A 20,415-nucleotide genomic window follows, 5' to 3' on the forward strand; every position below is an offset into this window, starting at 1 on the left:
TCTGTGAGCCAGTTTCTTCACCCCTGTTCCAACCTGTCTGAAAGGGGCTTGTTTTGGTTAAAAAATAAAAGAAAAAGAAAGGCTATGTACACTTTTAATTTACTGCCCTACTAATCCACACATATATTGGCAGGTTTATATAGCCATTTGAAAGACTGCTTTGCATTGAATAGGGGTTTCATTAGATGTTATTTTTCCTTCTTTCTAGTGTGTGAGATGTTTTTAAGTCATTATTTTTTTTTCTTTCAAATCCACAAGAGAATTAACAACATTCCAACATGCCTCAGTGTTGGCAAGTGCTCTTTTCAGTCCAGGTACCTGATGATGATTGATGAAGCTGTCAGCTCTTACGGTAGTGCATAGAGCAGCTTGGCAGAAGTTCAGTGTTATTGAAAGAAATCACAAATACTTATTCCATCTCCTCTGCTCACTTTAATCACATTATCAACAGGCTGCCAGGATGGAGCCTTGACACTAAGCCATACAATTCATACAGTCAACCATTGTTGGCCTATTGCAGTCACAACACAGATGAGTAATTTTGTTTTACATGTTCCTATTTTACATACTGCCTCACCGTTAAAATAATACTTGATTTTCCTGTCCCTTAGCCAGCCTGCTTCAGCTTTTATCCTGCCATTAATGCATTAAAAAAGTTACAAAGGGCTAATCAAGAAACTTCCTTCCATTAAGGTAATATTTAACACAGATTAATTTGAGTGGAGACTGGAAGTCGTCGTCATGCTCCATAATACCATGTGCTTCTGATATGTGAAGTTCTTCATGTCAAAGAAGAGTTATTGAGCCTGCCACAGTAACAAAAAATAGGTCACCACCATTTAACATTAAGTATTGCGACAGACAAAAGTTTTAGCAGTGCCCAATATGTAACTGAGAACAAACAAAATTGTTATTTCTTGTATCATTAACCATCAGCAGAACAAATACATATTGGATAATGGAAAAATACATTAGGAGTGAATCTATTTTTACAATCCTAATTTGTCAAAACAAACCATGTAGTGACTTCAGTTGGTGACTTCACTATTATAAACAGTTTGTCCACAAACTTCAGAGCATTGTATTTTCACAGCTTGGTGGGATAAGATAGCCACAATACTTCTGCAAGTATTTATGCTCCCTCCCTAGCCCAGTAAGTCCATTATCTAAAGTTTCTGCTCTTTGGGAAATATGAAAGTTATTTGAATGGCCTGCATGAAGAATAAGATGTGTGTACAAGACATTGAAGCTAATCTAGTTTACTGAGGGAGAAAGGTATTTCCCCTCCTGGATCATCTGATGTTTAAAAAAATACGACATAGAAAATGATTACTCAGAACTAGATATATATTATACTTGCTGCTCAGGTATTTTGTTTTTGCTATTCCTGGTATATCATCTGAGTTCCAGGCTCCCAGTAACTGAAAAATGTTGGGATATTATGAGAATAAGATAAGAATACTGTAAATGAAGATCATTCTCACTGTAACTGTGGTTTTTTTTAAAGAGTATGTTTGGCCAAGTCCTTTTCCATTGCAGCATATTGTTCTTTAAGGCGCTCCATAGCTTTTGCGTGCTCTTCATCCACAACTGCTTTTATATTGTTCTGTTCCTTCATGAATTCATCCCACAATGCTCTACGTTGTGTTTCATCAGCCATTAGCTTCTCAGTCTGAAGCTGAGAAGAAAAAGAAAGTTATGAATGTACTTTCTGGAAATTGACAGATATTTCTGATCCACTTAACAGAATGAGAAAAGAAATCAGTAGGGAGCCTCTGGATGATAAAAGCATGAAATAAACAAAATACATCTAAAAACTGTTTTGCTCCTGTTGGAGGCTCCTTTCAGTTTGCTCCCAACTGCTATGTGTCTCTTATATGTATGTAATGCAGAGCTTAGTGGAACACCTTTTGTAAGGAGAAGACAAACAAGAAACATGTGCTGGTTTGAGAGAAAACCTACAGGCCTCCTTGAAAGTAAGAATTTTACAATGAATTTCACCGTGTCAGTCCCATGACACCTGTTTGAGACAACCTTTCTTTTGCTTCATTCTCAGCTTTGAAAACTTTGGAGACCAAGATTCAACAGCAATTTGCCTGCTGTCAAGGATTCTGCTGATATGCCTTCATTGTTCAAAAAGGTCAAAACAATTTTATCCAGTAAATCTAATTTTTAGTCTGCTCTTACAAAATGTTTTATTTTCTTAGACTTTGCTATTTGATAAATGATCCTGTGTAAATAGCTTTCTGTTCGTGTTTAGGCGTTGTTGTGACATGAGTAATATTCTATAGTTTTATGCACAAATTATTTGTATGCTCTTGCAGAAGACAACACTGTACATGGAAAATTTAAGTAAATGAATCAACCACAATCTTTCTGTTTAACCATCATATTGGTGTCTTGCTAACAAAACAAAAACAAAAAATAAACTAAATACTAACACAGACATAGTAAGTGCTTGGCTTTACTCTGGACTGGCAACATTAAATATTTAACTTGAAAATGGAACAAGCAATGCCTTCTCTGTTTAATAGTCTCCCCAACCAGTCTAAATAGTTAACTTCAGCAAAATACACAACCACTACTCTTCAGTTTGAGCTGCACACTTAAAAAAATTATTTTAAAAGTTACTTTGGATCACAAAGATCCTGTATGTCATGTTTGCCATTCCCCATGCACTGTTTAGAATCATGTAGTGTGCAGCAAAGACATAGGTCTGTCTTGTTAATGAAAAAAAGAAGCTGACCCATGACGCACATAAATGAAGGAAAGCCAACAATGAAAAAAATTGGCTTTCCCAGGGTGGCACAGATGTTGGAAGGGAAATCTATTCAGTAAACTAAAGCTGACTCTAACTGAAAAAAAAAAACCTCAACAGTTCTTTCCAATTAAGTCATAAAGCAGCACTGATATGAGACTGACATGGCAAAGAGAAACGGAGGCAGCTCTATGATTTGTGGCACACGTTAAGTGTCACTTATGTAAATACTGTAAAATTTTCCACTTGGGGATACCTTGTACTCTTCAAAAATGACTACAATAAATTGAACACATACATGAATAAAATATTTCTCCACGTAACAAGTAAATATCCTGGAATCTAGAATGGCATCTCAAGAAAATCCTCCTTTCCAGATTACAGTATTTACGTAAGTGACAGGTTCTTCATCTCTCTTTGATATGGGACTATAGGAAGGTTTTAGTGTTGTTTAGTATCTTATATACACTTAACGTGTATCACAAATGGATTGAAGACCTGAACTAGAAAAGCATGAAAATGGAATCACATTACCTCTTCTTTCTAAATAAACGTTATCTCAGGATGTCTTAATTGGGCTATCTGCATCTTTGTATGCTGAACATTTACATTTTATATTTCTCACACCTCAGATTCCATTATCTACTCAAACTGACTGCCATAAATAGTTGAAAATCTGCTTTCTAAACTAGGTGAAATTATGTGTGTATAAGTAGTAACTTTAATTGTGCTTACATTCAAGTCAGAAATTGTCACCAGAGTATGAAATGGGTTCACAGATGACTGTGAAAGTCTTGGTTAGCATTAATATTTGTGCAAATGCAAATATGCACCATGCTTAGCTCCAAAAATGAGAGGGATAGGAAATTAATGCATGAAACAGGGACAAAGCAAAATGTGTAAGGCTGCAGTTCACACCCAATCTCTTTGCCAACTTTAGACTATAAGGAATTTTATAGTAGTATTTTGCTATCACTGAGATAGAGATATAAAACACATTCAGTGTGGCACCAACTTATAGATGATTTATCTCCATTAGAGTAAAAAAAGCTGTACAGGTTGCTTGTTCGTAACAGTGAAACGCAGCAGTAATATGGAGAATTAACTTCTTGCAGTTTTTCCTAATCTTGAGGTTTTAGAATATCTGCATTACAAACAAGCCATGTGAGATATTCCAGTGAGTCACATGCTCTTATAATATGGCCTTTCATTAACTAACATCCACAAATATGAAACACTTCCATTTCAATAAGCCATATTCATAATGTGTTCACTGTTTTCAAGTGACCAGGAAAGATTTACATTTCCATTCTGTTGGATATTTTTTGTTCCACACAAAATAGGAATTTGGGTTTCTTTAACCATCTTTCCCTTTTCCCTAGCAGTGAAGGAAACTCTAAGGAAAACTTTCCATCCTGAGAAAAACTGTAAAGCATTTCTGAACACACTTGATAATCGTGGCTTTACCTTTCCACATTAGTTGCAGCCCTTATGAAAGAAGATTTGGGTTTTTTTTCATTACCAAAAGTTACTCAGTAATAATAATAAATTTTAAAAAAAGAAAAGAAAAAGAAGGTCAAGGGCTCTCCACATTAGTACATTGTGACTTTCTGATTGGAACTAAATGCCCATTTTACCTGTGAAGTGTTCAAAATATAATACTGCAAAATGGCAGTTGTTCCTAAATACCTATGTGTAAAGCCATACCAAAACACTTTGTGGGGGGAATCAATGTACTGTTTAGATATATAAATTAACAGTGTATCTTAGGACAAAAAATGGTATTACTTCCAGGGCGCCCAGCCACTGCAACTCTTTGAACATAGAATAAAGCATCCTTTTACTGGTTTGTAACTGTTTTCTCTCTTAGATGATGTGCTGAGGACTATTCTGTCTTGCAAAAGGTTTAAAGAACTACAAAATCCCATTTACCACAGCAAAATAACATTAATTGTAGGTACAGGAAGGAAAGAAGAATAGAGACATGGCCAATTATTTTGAAGTCATACAGTATTTTGCTGTAAGACAAAAACTATTCAAAATATTACCAGAATACCCTGAAGATTAAATCCTGCATAGCATGCTCCCTATTTTATCAAGTTATCTTATTAATACTTACCTGTCTTTCCTCCTGTTCTCTTTGCTGCAATCTGTTGATCATGTCATTCGCTATTTGTACTGAAATACACAGGTCATAATGTTTTAATGAACATTCTTATAGTAACACACACATTTGTAACCAAATTAATGAGATTGGGTTGACTCAGCCTATACAGTTTCATATTGCCTGTCAACTTACTGTAACCCCATGATTTTCACAGGTTTTCTTAGGCAAGAAATACTCAGAGATGGTTTTGCCAGTTCCTTCCTTTGACATATAGCCTATAGTCAGTGGTGTTGCTGGGGGTGTGCAGAAAACACCGGGTGACACCTCAGAGGAGGGGTGATACCCAGTTGGTCCCTCCTCCCGCTGTGGGGTGTGTGTGTGGTGCTGTTGCCGGCTTGCCACTTCTCTTGTGCCGTGGCTCATGAGGGAGCCAAAATGGCAGAGAAAGGGGGACAAGTTCATACCCCTCCCTCCTACCCGGGTGCTCTGGCACTCTTGCCCAAGTGAGCTAAGGTACCAGGGAAGGGTGCCTGTGCACTTGCCCCTCCTTTCCTGGTGTCTTGGCTTGATTGCCCAAGCACCGGGCAAGGAGGTGTGTTTGCAACTAAGGAGAGATGAGTGTGTGAGCACCAATCCTGCCTTCTTAGTGAAATCATGAGAAGGAGCCAGTCATAACTGTGCCAACTTTTATTGATTTGTATTCTACTTTGGTCAGGCCCCACCTGGAATATTGTGTCCAGTTCTGGACATCACAATTTAAAAGGATGTTGAGAAACTGGAGCGTGTCCAAAGGAGGGTAACTAAAATGGTGAAAGGTCTGGAAACCATGCCCTATGAGGAACGACTCAGGGAGCTGGGGATGTTTAGCCTGGAGAGAAGGTTAAGAGGTGATATAATAGCCCTGTTTAAATATTTGAAAGGATGTCATATTGAGGAGGGAGCAAGCTTGTTTTCTGCTGCTCCAGAGAACAGGACCCGGAACAATGGATGCAAGCTACAGGAAAAGAGATTCCACCTCAACATTAGGAAGAACTTCCTGACAGTAAGGGCTGTTCGACAGTGGAGTGTAGTGGAGACTCCTTCCTTGGAAGTCTTTAAACAGAGGCTAGATGGCCATCTGTCGGGGATGCTTTGATTTGGATTTCCTGCATGGCAGGGAGTTGTACTGGATGGCCCTTGCGGTCTCTTCCAACTCTATGATTCTATGATGGGATAAATGTATGGTTAATATAAGTCTGGATTCAACCAATTCATTGCATAAAGAAGCATTAATTTTCACTACTGGAGCACTCTTATCTCCGTAAGTATATCCTTTATAAAAATGTAGTTGGCTCTTGCCATCTGCAGATTTGAGCATCTGAGGATGGCTGTGTCCCATTCACCCCAATGGCGGTGTGTCCATGCTGCTGCTATTAGGAACAATGGGACTTGAGGGTCTATGTTTTTGGTTATCCACCGGGGTGGTGGTGATGGTCCAGAACTGTACCCCATGGATACAAAGCCTACTGTATAAAGAACAAATATATATAGAAGACATAACTGCACCAATATTCACTTTTCAATCACATGTAATTTCTTATATCTACAAAGATTGTTAAATGAATTGTTGAATTAATTAGTGTAGGCCTTAATCCAGGGAACAGAAATGGATGGTTCATCTTTAGATATGAGCAACAGTTTGATCAAAGCAATCTAAATTCTGACCCAAGAAAAGCTGAATTCTCCACAGAACGTATGCACAAATTTCACATAACGCTGGTGGGGTACTGTAGAGAAAAGATGGATTAGCCTAGCAACAGCAGCAGCCAATCACAAGCCAGCTGCCTCAGCCAATGAGATGCTGGCAGGGAAAGACTGAAAGTTCTGTTGTGGCAGTTAAGACCTTCAGATAGGGTTTGGTTTTCAGAGCAAGAGGGTCTTGCTACGTCCAGAGAGGGACAGTTATACTTAAAGTCCAGAAGTGAGGGACATATAGGGATAGAGTCCAGTGCTGAGGGACTCTTTATACACACAGAACTTAAAGAGAGGGAGTTGCTGTGGGGTCATATCATGAGGGATATTTAGCCTTGGTGGCTGGTATAGGTTTAGGAAAAGAAATTAAAGATAAGGACGGTGTGAGGGTCCTGGATATAAGTTTGTTAATTACAGGAGAGAGTGTGGAGAAGTTAACTAAATCTGTAACTGAATAAAACTGAGGCGGGATACAAACCGCCGCCGCCGCCAGTTAGTCCGCGGGGGAGCTGGACCCTCCACACGGCGCGGCTCCCGTGCAGACTGAAAAAGAAGCTCCAAAATGGAGCTTCTTTTAGAGTCGCGTTTGCGACGTAGCGAGGCGCCAGGGGCGCACTCACTATGTCACAAAGGACGCGATGCGTACAGACGCTCAGCGTCCGATACGCAAAGATGGCGCCGGCCTTGTAGAAGGGCCGGCGCCATCTTGTACGGACAGAGTCCGTATTAGGCCCAGGGGCGTCTAGAAGAGACGCCCCTTTTTTAAAATGGGACGTCCTCCGGACGTCCCAAATGCCGGTTTGTAACCGGCCTCAGTGACCAAGTCATTATTGTAATGAACAACCTTTCTATTATGCCACCCAATTCTGTGAAGGCCCGGTCCAGTCAACCTTCACCCTAATGCTGCCACCAAATTATGTGATGCATACCCAAACCACAATCCTTTTCTATGATGGCAGGCACCTGGGAGTTCTTATCCCACCACTGCCACCCGTGTTTTGTATTGTGAGTAGGGTGGTATTAACTCAAGACCAGGTGTGTCCTTCTTGAATCAAACAAATAAACTTTATTTACAAGAAGGTTTAACAGTGCTGGTTTTCATATGATATCTTATGTAATTGTTACTTTCTATTTTGATATAGTTATCATTGGTTTTATAACTCTTTAGCTAAATCACCAGTTTCTTATAACTAAGATTCACTCAGTCCTTCTATTACAGGGGTTCCCAACCTGGGGGGCGCTCTACTCTTTCTTGGGGGTCGCCAGGTTGGGATTCCCCCTCCCTCCCCCCTCCCTTTTTCCCTGAGGGTGCCGGCACTAGCACCAGCACCCGCAAGGAGAAGGGAACAGGGTTGCTTCCTTCCCTTCCCTTCTCCTCGCAGGTGCCATCGAAGGCACCCGCAAGGAGAAGGGGACAGGGACGGGGCTGCCTCCTTCCCTTCCTTTCTCCTTACGGGTGCCATCGAAGGCACCCGCGAGGAGAAGGGGACAGGGACGGGGCCGCCTCCTGTGCTTCTCCCCGCGGGTACCAGGCACCCGGGAGGAGAAGGGGACAAGGAGGGGACTGCAAGTCCCAGCGACCTTTGCAGCCGGAAGTCCCGTCCCTTCTTCCCCGGTGGCCTCCCTGATTGGTTGGGAGGCCGGGAAGGGGCGGGACATCTGGCCACAAAGCCTGCTGGGGCTTGTAGGCAGTCAAAAGTCCCGCCCCTTCCTTGCCTCCCAACCAATGAAGGAGGTCGCGGGTGGGACTTTTGTCCGCAGTGGGGGTCGCGACCCAACAAAGGTTGGGAACCGCTGTTCTATTAAGTTCCTCTTTTAAACTTAGACCTAACAGTCACCAAGGTTAACACTATCCCGCAGGATATCACACTCCAGCTACTCCCTTTTCTAGAGTCCTGGAAGTATAACGGTAGGGAGCCCTTTACCACTCAGACTCTACCCCTAACTGTCCTTCTCTATCCCTGGAACCCTCACTCTCAGGATTCCAAGCCCTAACTGACTATCCCTCAGGAACTCATGGAACCCAGTCCTCTCCTGGGCTCAACTGTTCCCTCAACTGTCAAATCCCAACTGTCAACATTCCAACTGCCAAAACCAACGGACACATGGAATGTTCAAAAGTCCCAGCCCACATTCTATTGGCTGGACCTCAGCTGCCTTCTCATTGGTCAGCTGGGTGTTCTATGCACCACAATTATTAACAAGTCAACTGTGACAACTTTGAATCCAAGATACAGTTTATTTTCCTGCTTTACAATAAACTCTTGTTAGTGTTTAAACAAATACTTGGCCTGTGTTTTACAGATGAACTAAGCTACCAAACTTTGGACAGAAAGGTGTTGACTTGTGGGTTTACATCACATATTTTGGGTGGCAGCGGTGGGATGATGAAACCCAGGGTGCTGTCATCAACTGAATTTAGTGGTAGGGCATAAAGATACGTCACATAATTTGGTGGCGATGTTGGGATTTGAAAAATCTGGTTGCCAGAGGTGTGCTTGAATTATAGGGGTCTGAGTGGAAATACCAGATACCCGATAGTAGGTTTAAACTGAAAGAAAGGAAAACCTACAGAGTACAATTTAGGCGCTGGAATCAGATTTTTTCATACTCAGTTGAAGCACAGTCAAATCAGAGTACACTCGTCCCCCGGGTTACGAAATTAATTCGTTCCGGCGCCATTTTCGTAACCCGGAAGTTTTTCGTTAGCCGAATCCCCATAGGCGCTAATGGGGAAAAGCCGCGGCTCCGCCGCGGCTCCATTTTAAAAAGCGCCAGCGTTTTTTCGTAACCCGGGTAAACCTTCGTAACCCGGAAATAATTAATTAATTTTTTTTTTTCGTAACCCGGAAATTTCGTATCGCGGCGCGTTCGTATCCCGGGGTACCAGTGTATTTCCTGAGGTAAAAGTTTCAGGTATTTGTAGGGAAATACTGAAAACATGCCTCCTAACAAAGTCAAACCTCCAACAACGACAGAAATGGTGGAGGAAGAGGAGGTCAAAAAAGAGATGGTGGCTAGTGTTGATACGTCCGTTTCTGAACCTCAAGAAAGTTTAGAAATGTGGAAAATCAAACTTGAAATGACCAGACTCAAGGAGAGAGAAAAAGAGATTAAAAGTAAAAAGGAAAGTACTCATAACAGGGAAATACATGACATAAAAATGAAGAAACTGGAGAATGAGATGGCTCATGATAGAGAAATACATGATCTAAAAATGAAGGAACTCAAGTTAATAACCAGTTTAAGATCTAGAGCTGAAAAGATGGTCAACATTAACATTAATAGTTTCCCTCTATCTGATGTAAAAGGATTTCCTTAATATTGCATAGGAGTTAGCCATGAATTATATATAGCCAGTATTGAGAAAGCTTGTGATGATATGGGGATATCAGACAAGGAGTTTGACTTGATTAGGCTTGAATTAAAGGAATTAAAAACAGAAGAGAATTAAAAGAAAAAGAATATTAGAGAGACTTAATAGAATTGAAATATCAGAGAGAAATGAAAGAAAAAGAATGGCAATATGAGAGAGAATTTAAAAGAAAAGAACATGAGGGACAGCTAAGAGAAATGGAGCTTAGTTGAGAGAACTGAAGCATAACAGAGATATATTAGAAGAAAAATATGAGAAAAAATTAATAGAAAAACTGGAGAAGTTTAAAAAACAGGATGAAGTTATTAGTACACTTAAAGAAAAAGCTAATCTGGAATCCGAAAACCAGATGTTACAAGGAAGAAAAAACAGAGGAAATGGTTACTTTAAAAACAAGTTTAGATAAAAAAGAAAATACTCTTTCAGAGTTGGAATATATAATTTCTAATATGAAACATTCATTAAAAAGTGCTAATAAAGCCTTACATCGATATAAAAACGATATCCACAACCTTCACGGTTTGCTAGATGAAACAAGTGAGAGGTTTATTCAACAGGAGAGAGAAAAAGAGGCTTTCATACAAGAAAATAAAAAGTTACAAGAACAACTATATGATTTAAAACAAGAAAATCAGATTCTGCATCAAAAAGTCAATAAAGGTCAGAGTGAGCTTGATAACATAGAGTTAAAAACCGAGGATCTATACACAGAGATTGCCAGACTAGAGAATAAGCAAAACACTAAAGGCCAAGAAATTCAGATGCTTTTGAAAAATTACCACAGAGCCAATAAACAGGCAAAAAGATGGAAAACAAAGTTTTGTCATGTAAAAACAAATTACAATTCTATCTGCCTTTAACTTCTCAATATAAAGTCTAAGAGTCACAGACAAAAAGAAAAAGTAGAGATTACACAACAAGAGCAAATAGAAGTAATAAATAAAGAGGAAAAAGTAGCAGTCATGGACAATGAGATTAATAGGTCTAATGAGCCTGATGGAAAATTGACTGTGATCATAAGGACTAAAAAGAAAAAAGAATTTAGCCAGGAAGAAAAGAGTCCTAAAAGTTTAAAACTTTTGTTGAAATCAGATGAGGAAAAAGCCTCCAAGTTAAAGGAAAAACATCCTTACAATGTCAAAAGGACACATCATACGGTCAGCATGTTTTTAGTAATAATAATGATAAAATTCATGTATAATCTACCTCTTATAAAAATAGAGGACAGACTTCATAGATCCCAGCTAGACAAAGTTTCTATACTTTCAGATCTGACATATACCTGGAAGCCATATATTAAATGGGACATTGGTGGAAAATTCTTAGTTCGGCAAATGGGTGATATAACCTAAGAGAATAGTCTAGTTCAAAGAGATTGGAATAATCTTAAACAAGTAAAACCTGAAAGAATAGGTGTGTGTGTGTGTGTGTGTGTATATATACAGAACATGCTCACATCTATAGACTTCATTGTCAAGCATACTGGTGGTGACCAGATGACAGACAATTGTTGGTGGGACCACAAAAGACATCCAACAACCGGAAAAGGAGATTCAACAGAGAAAGAAAAACCAGAGATCGTTGTAACGTTTCCCCACCATCTCACAATTCTTTCCTTCTTTGTGACTCAACACCCCTGTGGGTTTTTAAAGGTCAGTAGCGTGGATGGATGTTAAATCACAGGCCAAGTGGATAGTTAAACAAGAATAAAAGTATATTTTAACAAAGAAATTATGTAACCGAAACCCCTCTTTCTGCATCTGGCTACACTGAGTCTCTCCTCTCTGGACTCTCCAGAACTAATACTGTCCCTCTCTGGACCTAACACTAACTGTCTCCCCCCACAGAACTCCAGCTTCATCCCTCAGGCTTCCAAACGCTAACTGACTCAACCCAACTGCCAAGTGGAATCTTTAAACTCCTCAGCCAGCATCTGATTGGCTAGTGGATCTCTGGCTTCTGATTGGCTGGTTTGTAAGTCAGTTCGTCACAATCGTGATGAACTATCTAGAGAACTTAATGACTTCGATAAGGGACGCTTTACAGTCTGCGGAAGAAGATGTAAAGACTGCTCAACGCACTCAAAAAATCTGGTCCAGTAAAACAAGAAGAAACAGAGACTTTTTGCCAGATGAGGTGTTAAGTCCACAGCCAGTAAAAAGAAATAAGTTGTTGGTTGCAAGAACTGATCCAGAAAAATCTCCTGAGAAGGACAATGTTATAAATGAGTTGATAGAATGGAAAACCAATGTATTGTTGTCTACCATTAATATAATGGAGGACAAAACATTTTCAAAACCATACTGGGAACGTTGAAAAGTGGTTAAGGATAAGGCTCCATCAGTTTTTAATCCAGTAAGAGAGAAGGGTTAAAAGATTGAATATGGTTGATAATAAATTTAAATGAAACATACAAAGGATCTGAAGTTGGGGGAAAAGGTTATTAAAGTGTTAAAACCCAACAAGTGATATGGTTTAGTAATATGCTAAACTTATAAGAAAAATATGGTAAGTTGTTATAACAGATAGAATTGAGACTGGACATATGTTGAATATATATATATATAATTGGTGATGGTTTACACTACAGAGAAAGCTAAAATATACCTAAGTTGATAATGGTTATTGATAAAATAAGATATATAATATAATATAACCTGATGTTTATATGATGTTATGAATAATGTTGTTTAAGGGTAAGTATAAAAATAGATAAAGTGTTTAAAACTGATATATTGTTTTGAACTATCACTTGAATACTCATTGAGACATGCAAGGTTGAAAGGAGCTTGAATGGATCAATGAATTATTAAGGGGGGGAGGTATGTAGAGAAAAGATGGATTAGCCTAGCAACAGCAGCAGCCAATCACAAGCCAGCTGCCTCAGCCAATGAGATGCTGGCAGGGAAAGACTGAAAGTTCTGTTGTGGCAGTTAAGACCTTCAGATAGGGTTTGGTTTTCAGAGCAAGAGGGTCTTGCTACGTCCAGGGAGGGACAGCTATACTGTACTTAAAGTCCAGAAGTGAGGGACATATAGGGATAGAATGTCCGCCCGCTTTCCACCTGGGCAGGAGCGGCTCAGAGAGACTCTTCCTTGCCGCCGGAGCGGCGTTTCTCCAGGGGGAGGGGCCGGTGAGAACAGCCTCCATAAAGCCGGCTCGCCTGGGCAGGAGCAGCCCAGAGGACTCTGTTTTTCATTTTGTTTTGTAAACCGCCGTGATCATAGGAACGGCGGTATATAAATAAAATTTCAATCAATTTCAATCAATAGAGTCCAGTGCTGAGGGACTCTTTATACACACAGAACTTAAAGAGAGGGAGTTGCTGTGGGGTCATATCCTGAGGGATATTTAGCCTTGGTGGCTGGTATAGGTTTAGGAAAAGAAATTAAAGATAAGGACGGTGTGAGGGTCCTGGATATATAAGTTTGTTAATTACAGGAGAGAGTGTGGTGAAGTTAACTGAATAAAACTAAATGACCAAGACATTATTAACAAGTCAACAGTGACAACTATGAATACAAGATACAGTACAGTTTATTTTCCTGCTTTACAAAACTTTTGTTAGTGTTTGAACAAATACTTGGCCTGCATTTTACAGTCAAACTAAGGTGGGGTACAGACCTCCCAAAAAGGGTGGTCTGCCCGCGCCTTGTTTTGCTGCGTGAGGAAGCTGCAGCGGAAAAACCTTCCTCGTGCAGCAAAAAGTATCCTCCCCCTTGGCAGGATTGGGTCCAGCCCTCGCCTCCTCGGCTTGGTTCTCCTCAGTCCTCAGGGAGTGCGCGCACTCCCCGCAGGCTGAGGAGAACCAAGCCGAGAAGGGGAAGATTGGGCCCAGTCCTCCCCTTCCTGGAGGAAAACAAAGCCAGCCCTTATCCGATGCTCCAGGCTGAGGGGAAAGAAGCCGGGAATGGGAGGACTGAGCCCAGCCCTCGCCTCTTCAGCTTGGATCTCCTCATTCCTCAGCCCGCAGGGAGTGTGTGCATGAGTGCGTGCGTGCGCTCACGAAGAAGCATGGAACACGTCGGACATTCCAGAATGTTGGATAACCAAAGGTTGGATAATCAAAACTCTACTATATTCAAGAAGTAGTATATTGCCAATAATTTTCTGACCAACAGGCAAGCAAAGAACACACACACGCACACACACACGACTGTGCGCTTTGCCTGAAGATAAGAACAGTCACTGGTATACAATAAAAATACAAGTATTTACCAATGTGTACAAAGCTGAAAACTATAAATCCCAGCTAGTATATAAAAGATGTCCAACAGTCAGAGTGCATTTAGAAATGTTTGTACTTCTAGAGGACATATGGCAATGATAAAAGTACAAAAGCCAATAACAAGAATAAAACCTAAAAACCAAATGTGTTTCAACTAGCATCTTCGTCAGTGGTGAAAATCAGCTGTTGCGAACAGCATGGTGATCTTTCTGTTAGCATGGACACATCCAGTTAAAGTACGGAATGAGTCAGCTTAATGCTGGATACTCCACTGATTTATGATGCTAACATGCTACATATTGCCAGGTTGGGTGAACAGATGGCCAAAGTTACCACATCAATTTCCAATGGACTACAGAGCAACTATCTGAAAACGCAGAATATGTGAAAACTCTTTCAAGGCAAAAAGCACAGAGGAAAAACAAATAACTTCAAGCTTACATCTGCTGAGGGCTTCATTTAGATTTCCACGCATTATTTGTTCACACTTTGGCAGAGTTTTATTATTTGCCTCAAAAACAGTGCTCTTTAGGTTTTCAAGAACCCGGACTTCTCGGAGACCACGTTTTTCCTAATGGAAAGATTTAAAAGGGGGAGGGGGAAATTCTAAATATTCTACCAAATTTTACTATATATACTAACGTATAAGTCTAGAAATTTTAATCAAAAATTGACCCCCAAACTCTGAATCGATGTATCTACTGGTCAAAGTAAGTACTGTACTTAACTCTTATAAAGAAATGAAAAAGATAAAAGAAACTGTTCCCTGGTGAAAAGTGAGAGCATAATCTGTCCTGGAAGCTCTGACCCCTTCCCATATATTCTCTCATTCATCCAGCCTTTAGGATGAGGACAAACAGTTATGCCTGCTGGAATCTTGTAAGTTTCTTTGCCTGTCTTCTCCTTTACTTCATCTTTTAGATCAGTGATTCCCAAAGTTTGGTCCTTCAGGTGTTTTGGACTTCAACTCTCAGAACTGCCAGCCAGCTTAGCCAAGGGTCAGGAATTCTGGGAGCTGAAGTCCAGAACATCTGGAGAATCAAAGTTTGGGAATTACTGCTTTAGATCCTTTGTTACAAGTTTTATCCTCGACTTATCCATGGGTCATATCAAAATCCTCAATTTTGGCCTCAAAACATGCCCCCGACTTATACATGAGGTCAACTTATAGTTGAGTATATACAGTAATTGTTTGCTGACAAATGGGCAAGATCCAGTGCAACAACCCCTGAAAAAAGTTAGGCCCATCAGGCATAACCCTCCTCTCCTCACCCCCTGATAGGAACAACCAGAATAATCACTTCCAAACCAGTAATGGAAGTGCTGAAGCAGAGATTCTGTTTACAGTTACTGGGGGTGGGAGGAAGCTAAAGACCTTCTGCTTCCAAAGACCCAAAAGTAGTCACTGTGACTGCTGTTTCTGCCCCACTAATGGGAGAAGGTAAGCAGCAATCCCGATCAGGGTCACCTCACGAACAACTCTGAAGCAGCTGCTCAACACCCCCATCCCACCAGTGATCTTCAGTGATTATGTACATGTGGATGCATGCACAGCCCACAAATGACATTAGATGTGTCCATCAGGGCCAACAAGATTTTACAACCCTCCTATTCTCATGTACCTGGAAACATGCCCCATTGAACCCTTATCAGCAGACATGCATAGGGCTGGACTGTTAAATAGTATATTATAGCTAGGTCTTGGTCATGTTGGGTGCATTCCTATATATCTGAAGTGGGCAACTGTGGGCTGCAACAGCATTCCCACTGCAAAGATGTCACATCAATTCTGATTTCATTTCATTTTTAGCTGACTTTGGGCCAATTTGAGGAGTATCGTGGAGGGCATGGAGAAAATGGGGGCAAAAAATGCTGTTGGGTGCTTTTGGAGGCAAAGAAAAAAAGCCCAATAAAAGTTTAAATGGTGTTGGGCAAGGGGCCATATGAGATACATGGGCCGCACTTCGCTCACCCCGATGTACAAACCTACTTGGGAATAAACATGTACAGGATTGCATATTAATGCTTCAAAATGTACTGAAGCAGATTAATTCTACATTGTCACATTTTCCCATCTTGAACACTTTATTTTACTTAAAAACATTTTTAAAGCCTACAGTTTTGGATTTGATAATTTCATTCTCTTGTCTTGAAGGAAAACTGACAGCCAGGTCTCATAGCCTTCTTCCTAATCTTGTTAAGGTTTTGCTGCCATCTTGTGGCAAATGTATTCACCATTATGAATACACTTGTCCCTCCACATTCACTAGGGTTAGGGGCACAAGACCCCTGTGAAATATGGAAAGCAAACATAAGATTCTTAAATTACGACTCTTGTGTTGTTGTTGTTGTTTTGAAGATATGGAATTAAAAAAACCCCAACAACAGATTCAAAAGCAATGCAAAGGCTGCAAAGCTGAACTTCTCTTTTGAAGCAAATATTGTTGATGTTGATTTATGTTTAGGATTTCAGCCTAGTTTTGTACACGTTTACTCATTGACAGCTTTTATGGTCCAACACACTGTAGAAATAACCCAATTTGAGACTGCTTTAACTGCTCTGTCTCAGTAGTTTTGTGAGACATTTAGCCTTCTCTGTCAGAGAGCTCTGGTGCCACAACAAACTACAAATCCAAGGATTCCCTAACATTGAGTCATGACAGTTATTTCTGCAGTGTGTTTTGGACCCATGAAAGATCATTTCATTCAAATCTTTGAAAGTTCAGGACTACCTTCTTTCCTATTTTCTAGGTACATTATTTCAAAAATGTAAATATCAAACTTACTTCAAATTCTTTAATGAAATAACGAATTTCTCCTTGAATGACTGGCCTGTGATCCAAAAGCCGAGAATATATTTCTCCAACATCTATAAGAAAAATAATGAGACTCATTGATAATAAACATGACTCTCTTTAAAATGTTTAGTCTTTACTGAAGACTGGCAAGAAATCCAAGTGGTTCACATCTTTCCAATATACCCTTCCCCCGTTTCCTTACATCTCCTCTTCACCAGTCCAGTTCTTCTTCCCTCTTCCAATTTTGCAGCAGTTACACAGGGATAGAATTGAAGGGATGGATGGTAAAGTGATTTTTCTAGAGGCTTTGTTTTGTAGATGACTTGTGTTCCAAATTAAGGTCACCGTAAAACACCTGTTCATTTTAGGAAGATGGATTGTGTTACTTAAAAATGCTTTCCCCCCATCACATAAGTAGCAAAAGGAAAGCCAGAATCAGATTGGTAGACAGAACATTACCTTACAGCAGAGATTCCCAACCTTTTTGACTCCCAGAGTCCTTATTTCTATGGCAGAGCCCCTAAGAGGCCTACCCTATGTCTTACAATTAATGGTGTTTAGGAGTATATATAAGAATAATGTATATTCTTATCCTTTAATTTCATTCATTTCATTTCTTTCATTTTCCTGGAGTGGCCAAGGAGTGCCTGGGAAGTGCACACAGAGCCCTAAAGGCTCCTCTGAGCACAGGTTGGGAATCTCTGCTTTACAGAATTGATTTTTTAAGAAGAGCTTTTGGTGAATATGGCTTGTACACTGAGATTAATTAAAGAATAGTTATGCGTGGTTACTGTTATATTTGAACTTGTATTTTTTATATCATTACATATGTCCTCTATGCTTACTAGAGAGAATGTCTGGCTATTTTAATCATTTTTGGTGTATATATGTATATATATAGTTGTGCATCTTCAAGTCATTTCTGACTTATGGCGACCCTAAGGTGAACCTATCATGGCGTTTTCTTGGCAAGATTTGTTCAGAGGGGGTTTACCATTGCCATTCTCTGAGGCTGAGAGAGTGTGACTTGTAATAACTTTTTTTTTGCTCCTCATGGGCCAAAAAATGACCTCGGGGGATGTGTGTGGCCTATGGGCTGTGCTTTACCCATCTTTGCTTTAGAGGACTGTTTCTTACCAACATCTAATCTTGCCACCAGCCCCTGCACAGTTCACCACTTTACTCAATCACTCTCCCCTTGAGGCCAGAATCCAAAAGGAGAGACTTGGGCAAAGCAAGCAGCACTGGTAGCAATAATCAAAGTGTAAGCTAATTGCCCCCAACAAGCTGGGTATTCCTTTTAGTAAATGATGGAAGGATGCAAGCCCCTGGTTGGCACTGAACTCACAACATTGTGGTTTGTGAGTGGCTGCAGTACAGGCATTTAACCATTGCCCAGTACAAACTGAGTCTCTCTTATCTGGAATTCTGAAATCTTAAATATTCCAAAAACCCAAACTCTTTTTATGGGTGGCTGAGATAGCGACACCTTTGCTTTCTGTTGGTTCAATGTACACAAACTTTGCTTCATTCACAAAATTATTAAAAATGTATAAAAGCACCTTCAGGCTATGTGTATAGAGTATATATGAAACATAAAATGGATTGTGTGCTCAGACCTGGATCCCATCTCCAAGACACCTCACTAAGTACATATATGCAATTACAGAATTCAAATATCCCCAACATCCAAAATACTCCTGGTCCCAAGCATTTCAGATAAGGGAGACTCATCCTGTATTGCAGATATAGATTTTAACAGCATTATCAAACAGATTTTAAAAGATGCTCCTGCAATTCTGTCTGTGGAGCTCACTTCCTAGGCTGCATCTGCACCTCAGAAATAATCCAGTTTGAGACTGCTTTAGCTGCCTTTGGCTCAATGCTAGGGAATTCTGAGAGCTGTAGTTTTGTGAGACATTGAGCCTTCTCTGTCAGAGAGCTCTGGTGCCACAATAAACCACAGCCCCCTGAATTCCACTCCATGAAGCCATGGCTGTTAAAGTGGTGCCAAACTGGATTACTTCTGCAGTGCGGATGCAGAGCTTGGTCCAAAACACACTGCAGAAACAATCCAATTTGAGACAGCCTTAGCTGCTCTGGCTCAGTACTATGGAATTCTGGGAACTGTAGTTTATTTATGGCCCTAGAGTTTTCTGACAGAGAAGGCTCAATGTCTCACAAAACTACAGTTCCCAAAATTCCCTAGCATTGAGCCAAATGGTAGTCCTCAAACTGAATTATTTCTGCAGTGAGGATGCAGCCCTAGACTTCTGCCTCTTCCCTACAGTCCAGGAACACTTAACATCTGCAGCAACTCCAGATGGACAGACTGCTGCATTGGAGGGAAAGTGCTTCAGACCCATTTGAAGCCAAAGTCGTACTGCGCACGCGCACACGCTTGAAGCCAAAGTCGCACTGCGCATGCGCAACGTCCGTCAACCACAAAGAGAACGAAGCGTCCGTTGAAACGTCGGCGCCGCTTGCCTTTCAAAATAGCTTGGGATGACGCCGAGCCCAGCGAATCCCGCTTCTTGCTACCGCCACCGGGAAACGGAGACTCGCCGCTTTTACTGGGGCTCAGAGCCGCCGCCGGACTTGAACCGCCGCTGCTGCTCATCTCCTCGCTTCCTACAGCCGTCGCTATGAGGCGGCGTTCGAGAAAAACCTTCCAAGTGCGCATGTGCAGCTGTAGAATCCTTTGCGGTTACTGCGCATGTGCAAAAGAAGCTTTTACTTTGCTTGTGAGAAACCTGGAGGAAGGGAAACCCCTTGTGACGTCATAGGCTCTTTCCGATTGGTCTAAATAGAGTGAAGTGAGAGACTCATGCAAAAGAAGAGTGTAAGAAGGATAATGGGGTTTCTTTGAATTTGTATTGTTGTATTTTATTGTATTGTAAGCCGCCTCCATCCTGTTGGAGAGGCGGGATAAAAATAAAATTTTATTATTATTATTATTATTATTATTATTATTATTATTGAGTTAATTGAAGCTTAAGAAAGGCAATTTTTTGTATTTTTTGTTTGTCCTGTTGTCCTAACATTGAATGGTTTAGCTCTCTATTTGGTCATTATTAGAAGGGAGACACTGAAACGGATGGAATTGAAAGTCCTAGCCCTATTAGTTTGGAAAAATCAGTGTGCAAAGGGATCTGGGAAACTTTTGACACACACACACACACAAAGATTACCGCACACTACATAATAATAATAATAATAATAATAATAATAATAAAATTTTGTTTTTATCCCACCTCTCCAACAGGATCAAGGCAGCTTATAGTACAATAAAACACAACAGTACAAATTTAAATAAAACCCATTATCCCTCTTATACTCTCACAGTGCTGCCTTGATCCACTATATTTGCTCCGGCTGCCTCCTGTTGCATTCTGGGGTTTGTAGTTCAGTGAGGCC

At 40.4% G+C, this 20,415-nt stretch overlaps 1 protein-coding gene across 2 annotated transcripts; it reads right to left on the minus strand.

Moving 5' to 3' along the window:
• Positions 1-417: 417 nt before the first annotated feature.
• Positions 418-19,682, minus strand: BLOC1S5 (biogenesis of lysosomal organelles complex 1 subunit 5). Of its 2 annotated transcripts, XM_042464665.1 has the most exons (6): positions 19,486-19,682; positions 16,987-17,069; positions 14,642-14,771; positions 4,878-4,936; positions 1,485-1,678; positions 418-806 (listed from the first exon to the last, which is right to left on the minus strand). In XM_042464665.1, exons 1-5 carry the CDS (start codon positions 19,679-19,681, stop codon positions 1,502-1,504), a joined length of 645 nt encoding a protein of 214 aa, XP_042320599.1. In that variant the 5' UTR covers position 19,682; the 3' UTR covers positions 418-806; positions 1,485-1,501. The 2 variants fall into 2 exon arrangements, with proteins under 2 accessions (XP_042320599.1, XP_042320598.1); XM_042464664.1 differs by having other exon boundaries at positions 418-1,678.
• Between the last annotated feature and the right edge of the window lie 733 nt (positions 19,683-20,415).

Source organism: Sceloporus undulatus, chromosome 4 (genome assembly GCF_019175285.1).
Source record: "Sceloporus undulatus isolate JIND9_A2432 ecotype Alabama chromosome 4, SceUnd_v1.1, whole genome shotgun sequence".
Classification (NCBI taxonomy): Eukaryota; Metazoa; Chordata; class Lepidosauria; order Squamata; family Phrynosomatidae; genus Sceloporus; species Sceloporus undulatus.

Coding starts and splice junctions, on each gene's coding strand:
- BLOC1S5 (XM_042464665.1), bottom strand. CDS start 19,681: ATGCGCACTTGGAAGGTTTTTCTCGAACGCCGCCTCATAGCGACGGCT. Junction 17,070..19,485: donor ATCCCAAGCTATTTTGAAAG/GCAAGCGGCGCC, acceptor TTTTTCTTATAG/ATGTTGGAGAAATATATTCT. Junction 14,772..16,986: donor ATTTCATTAAAGAATTTGAA/GTAAGTTTGATA, acceptor TCTTTCCATTAG/GAAAAACGTGGTCTCCGAGA.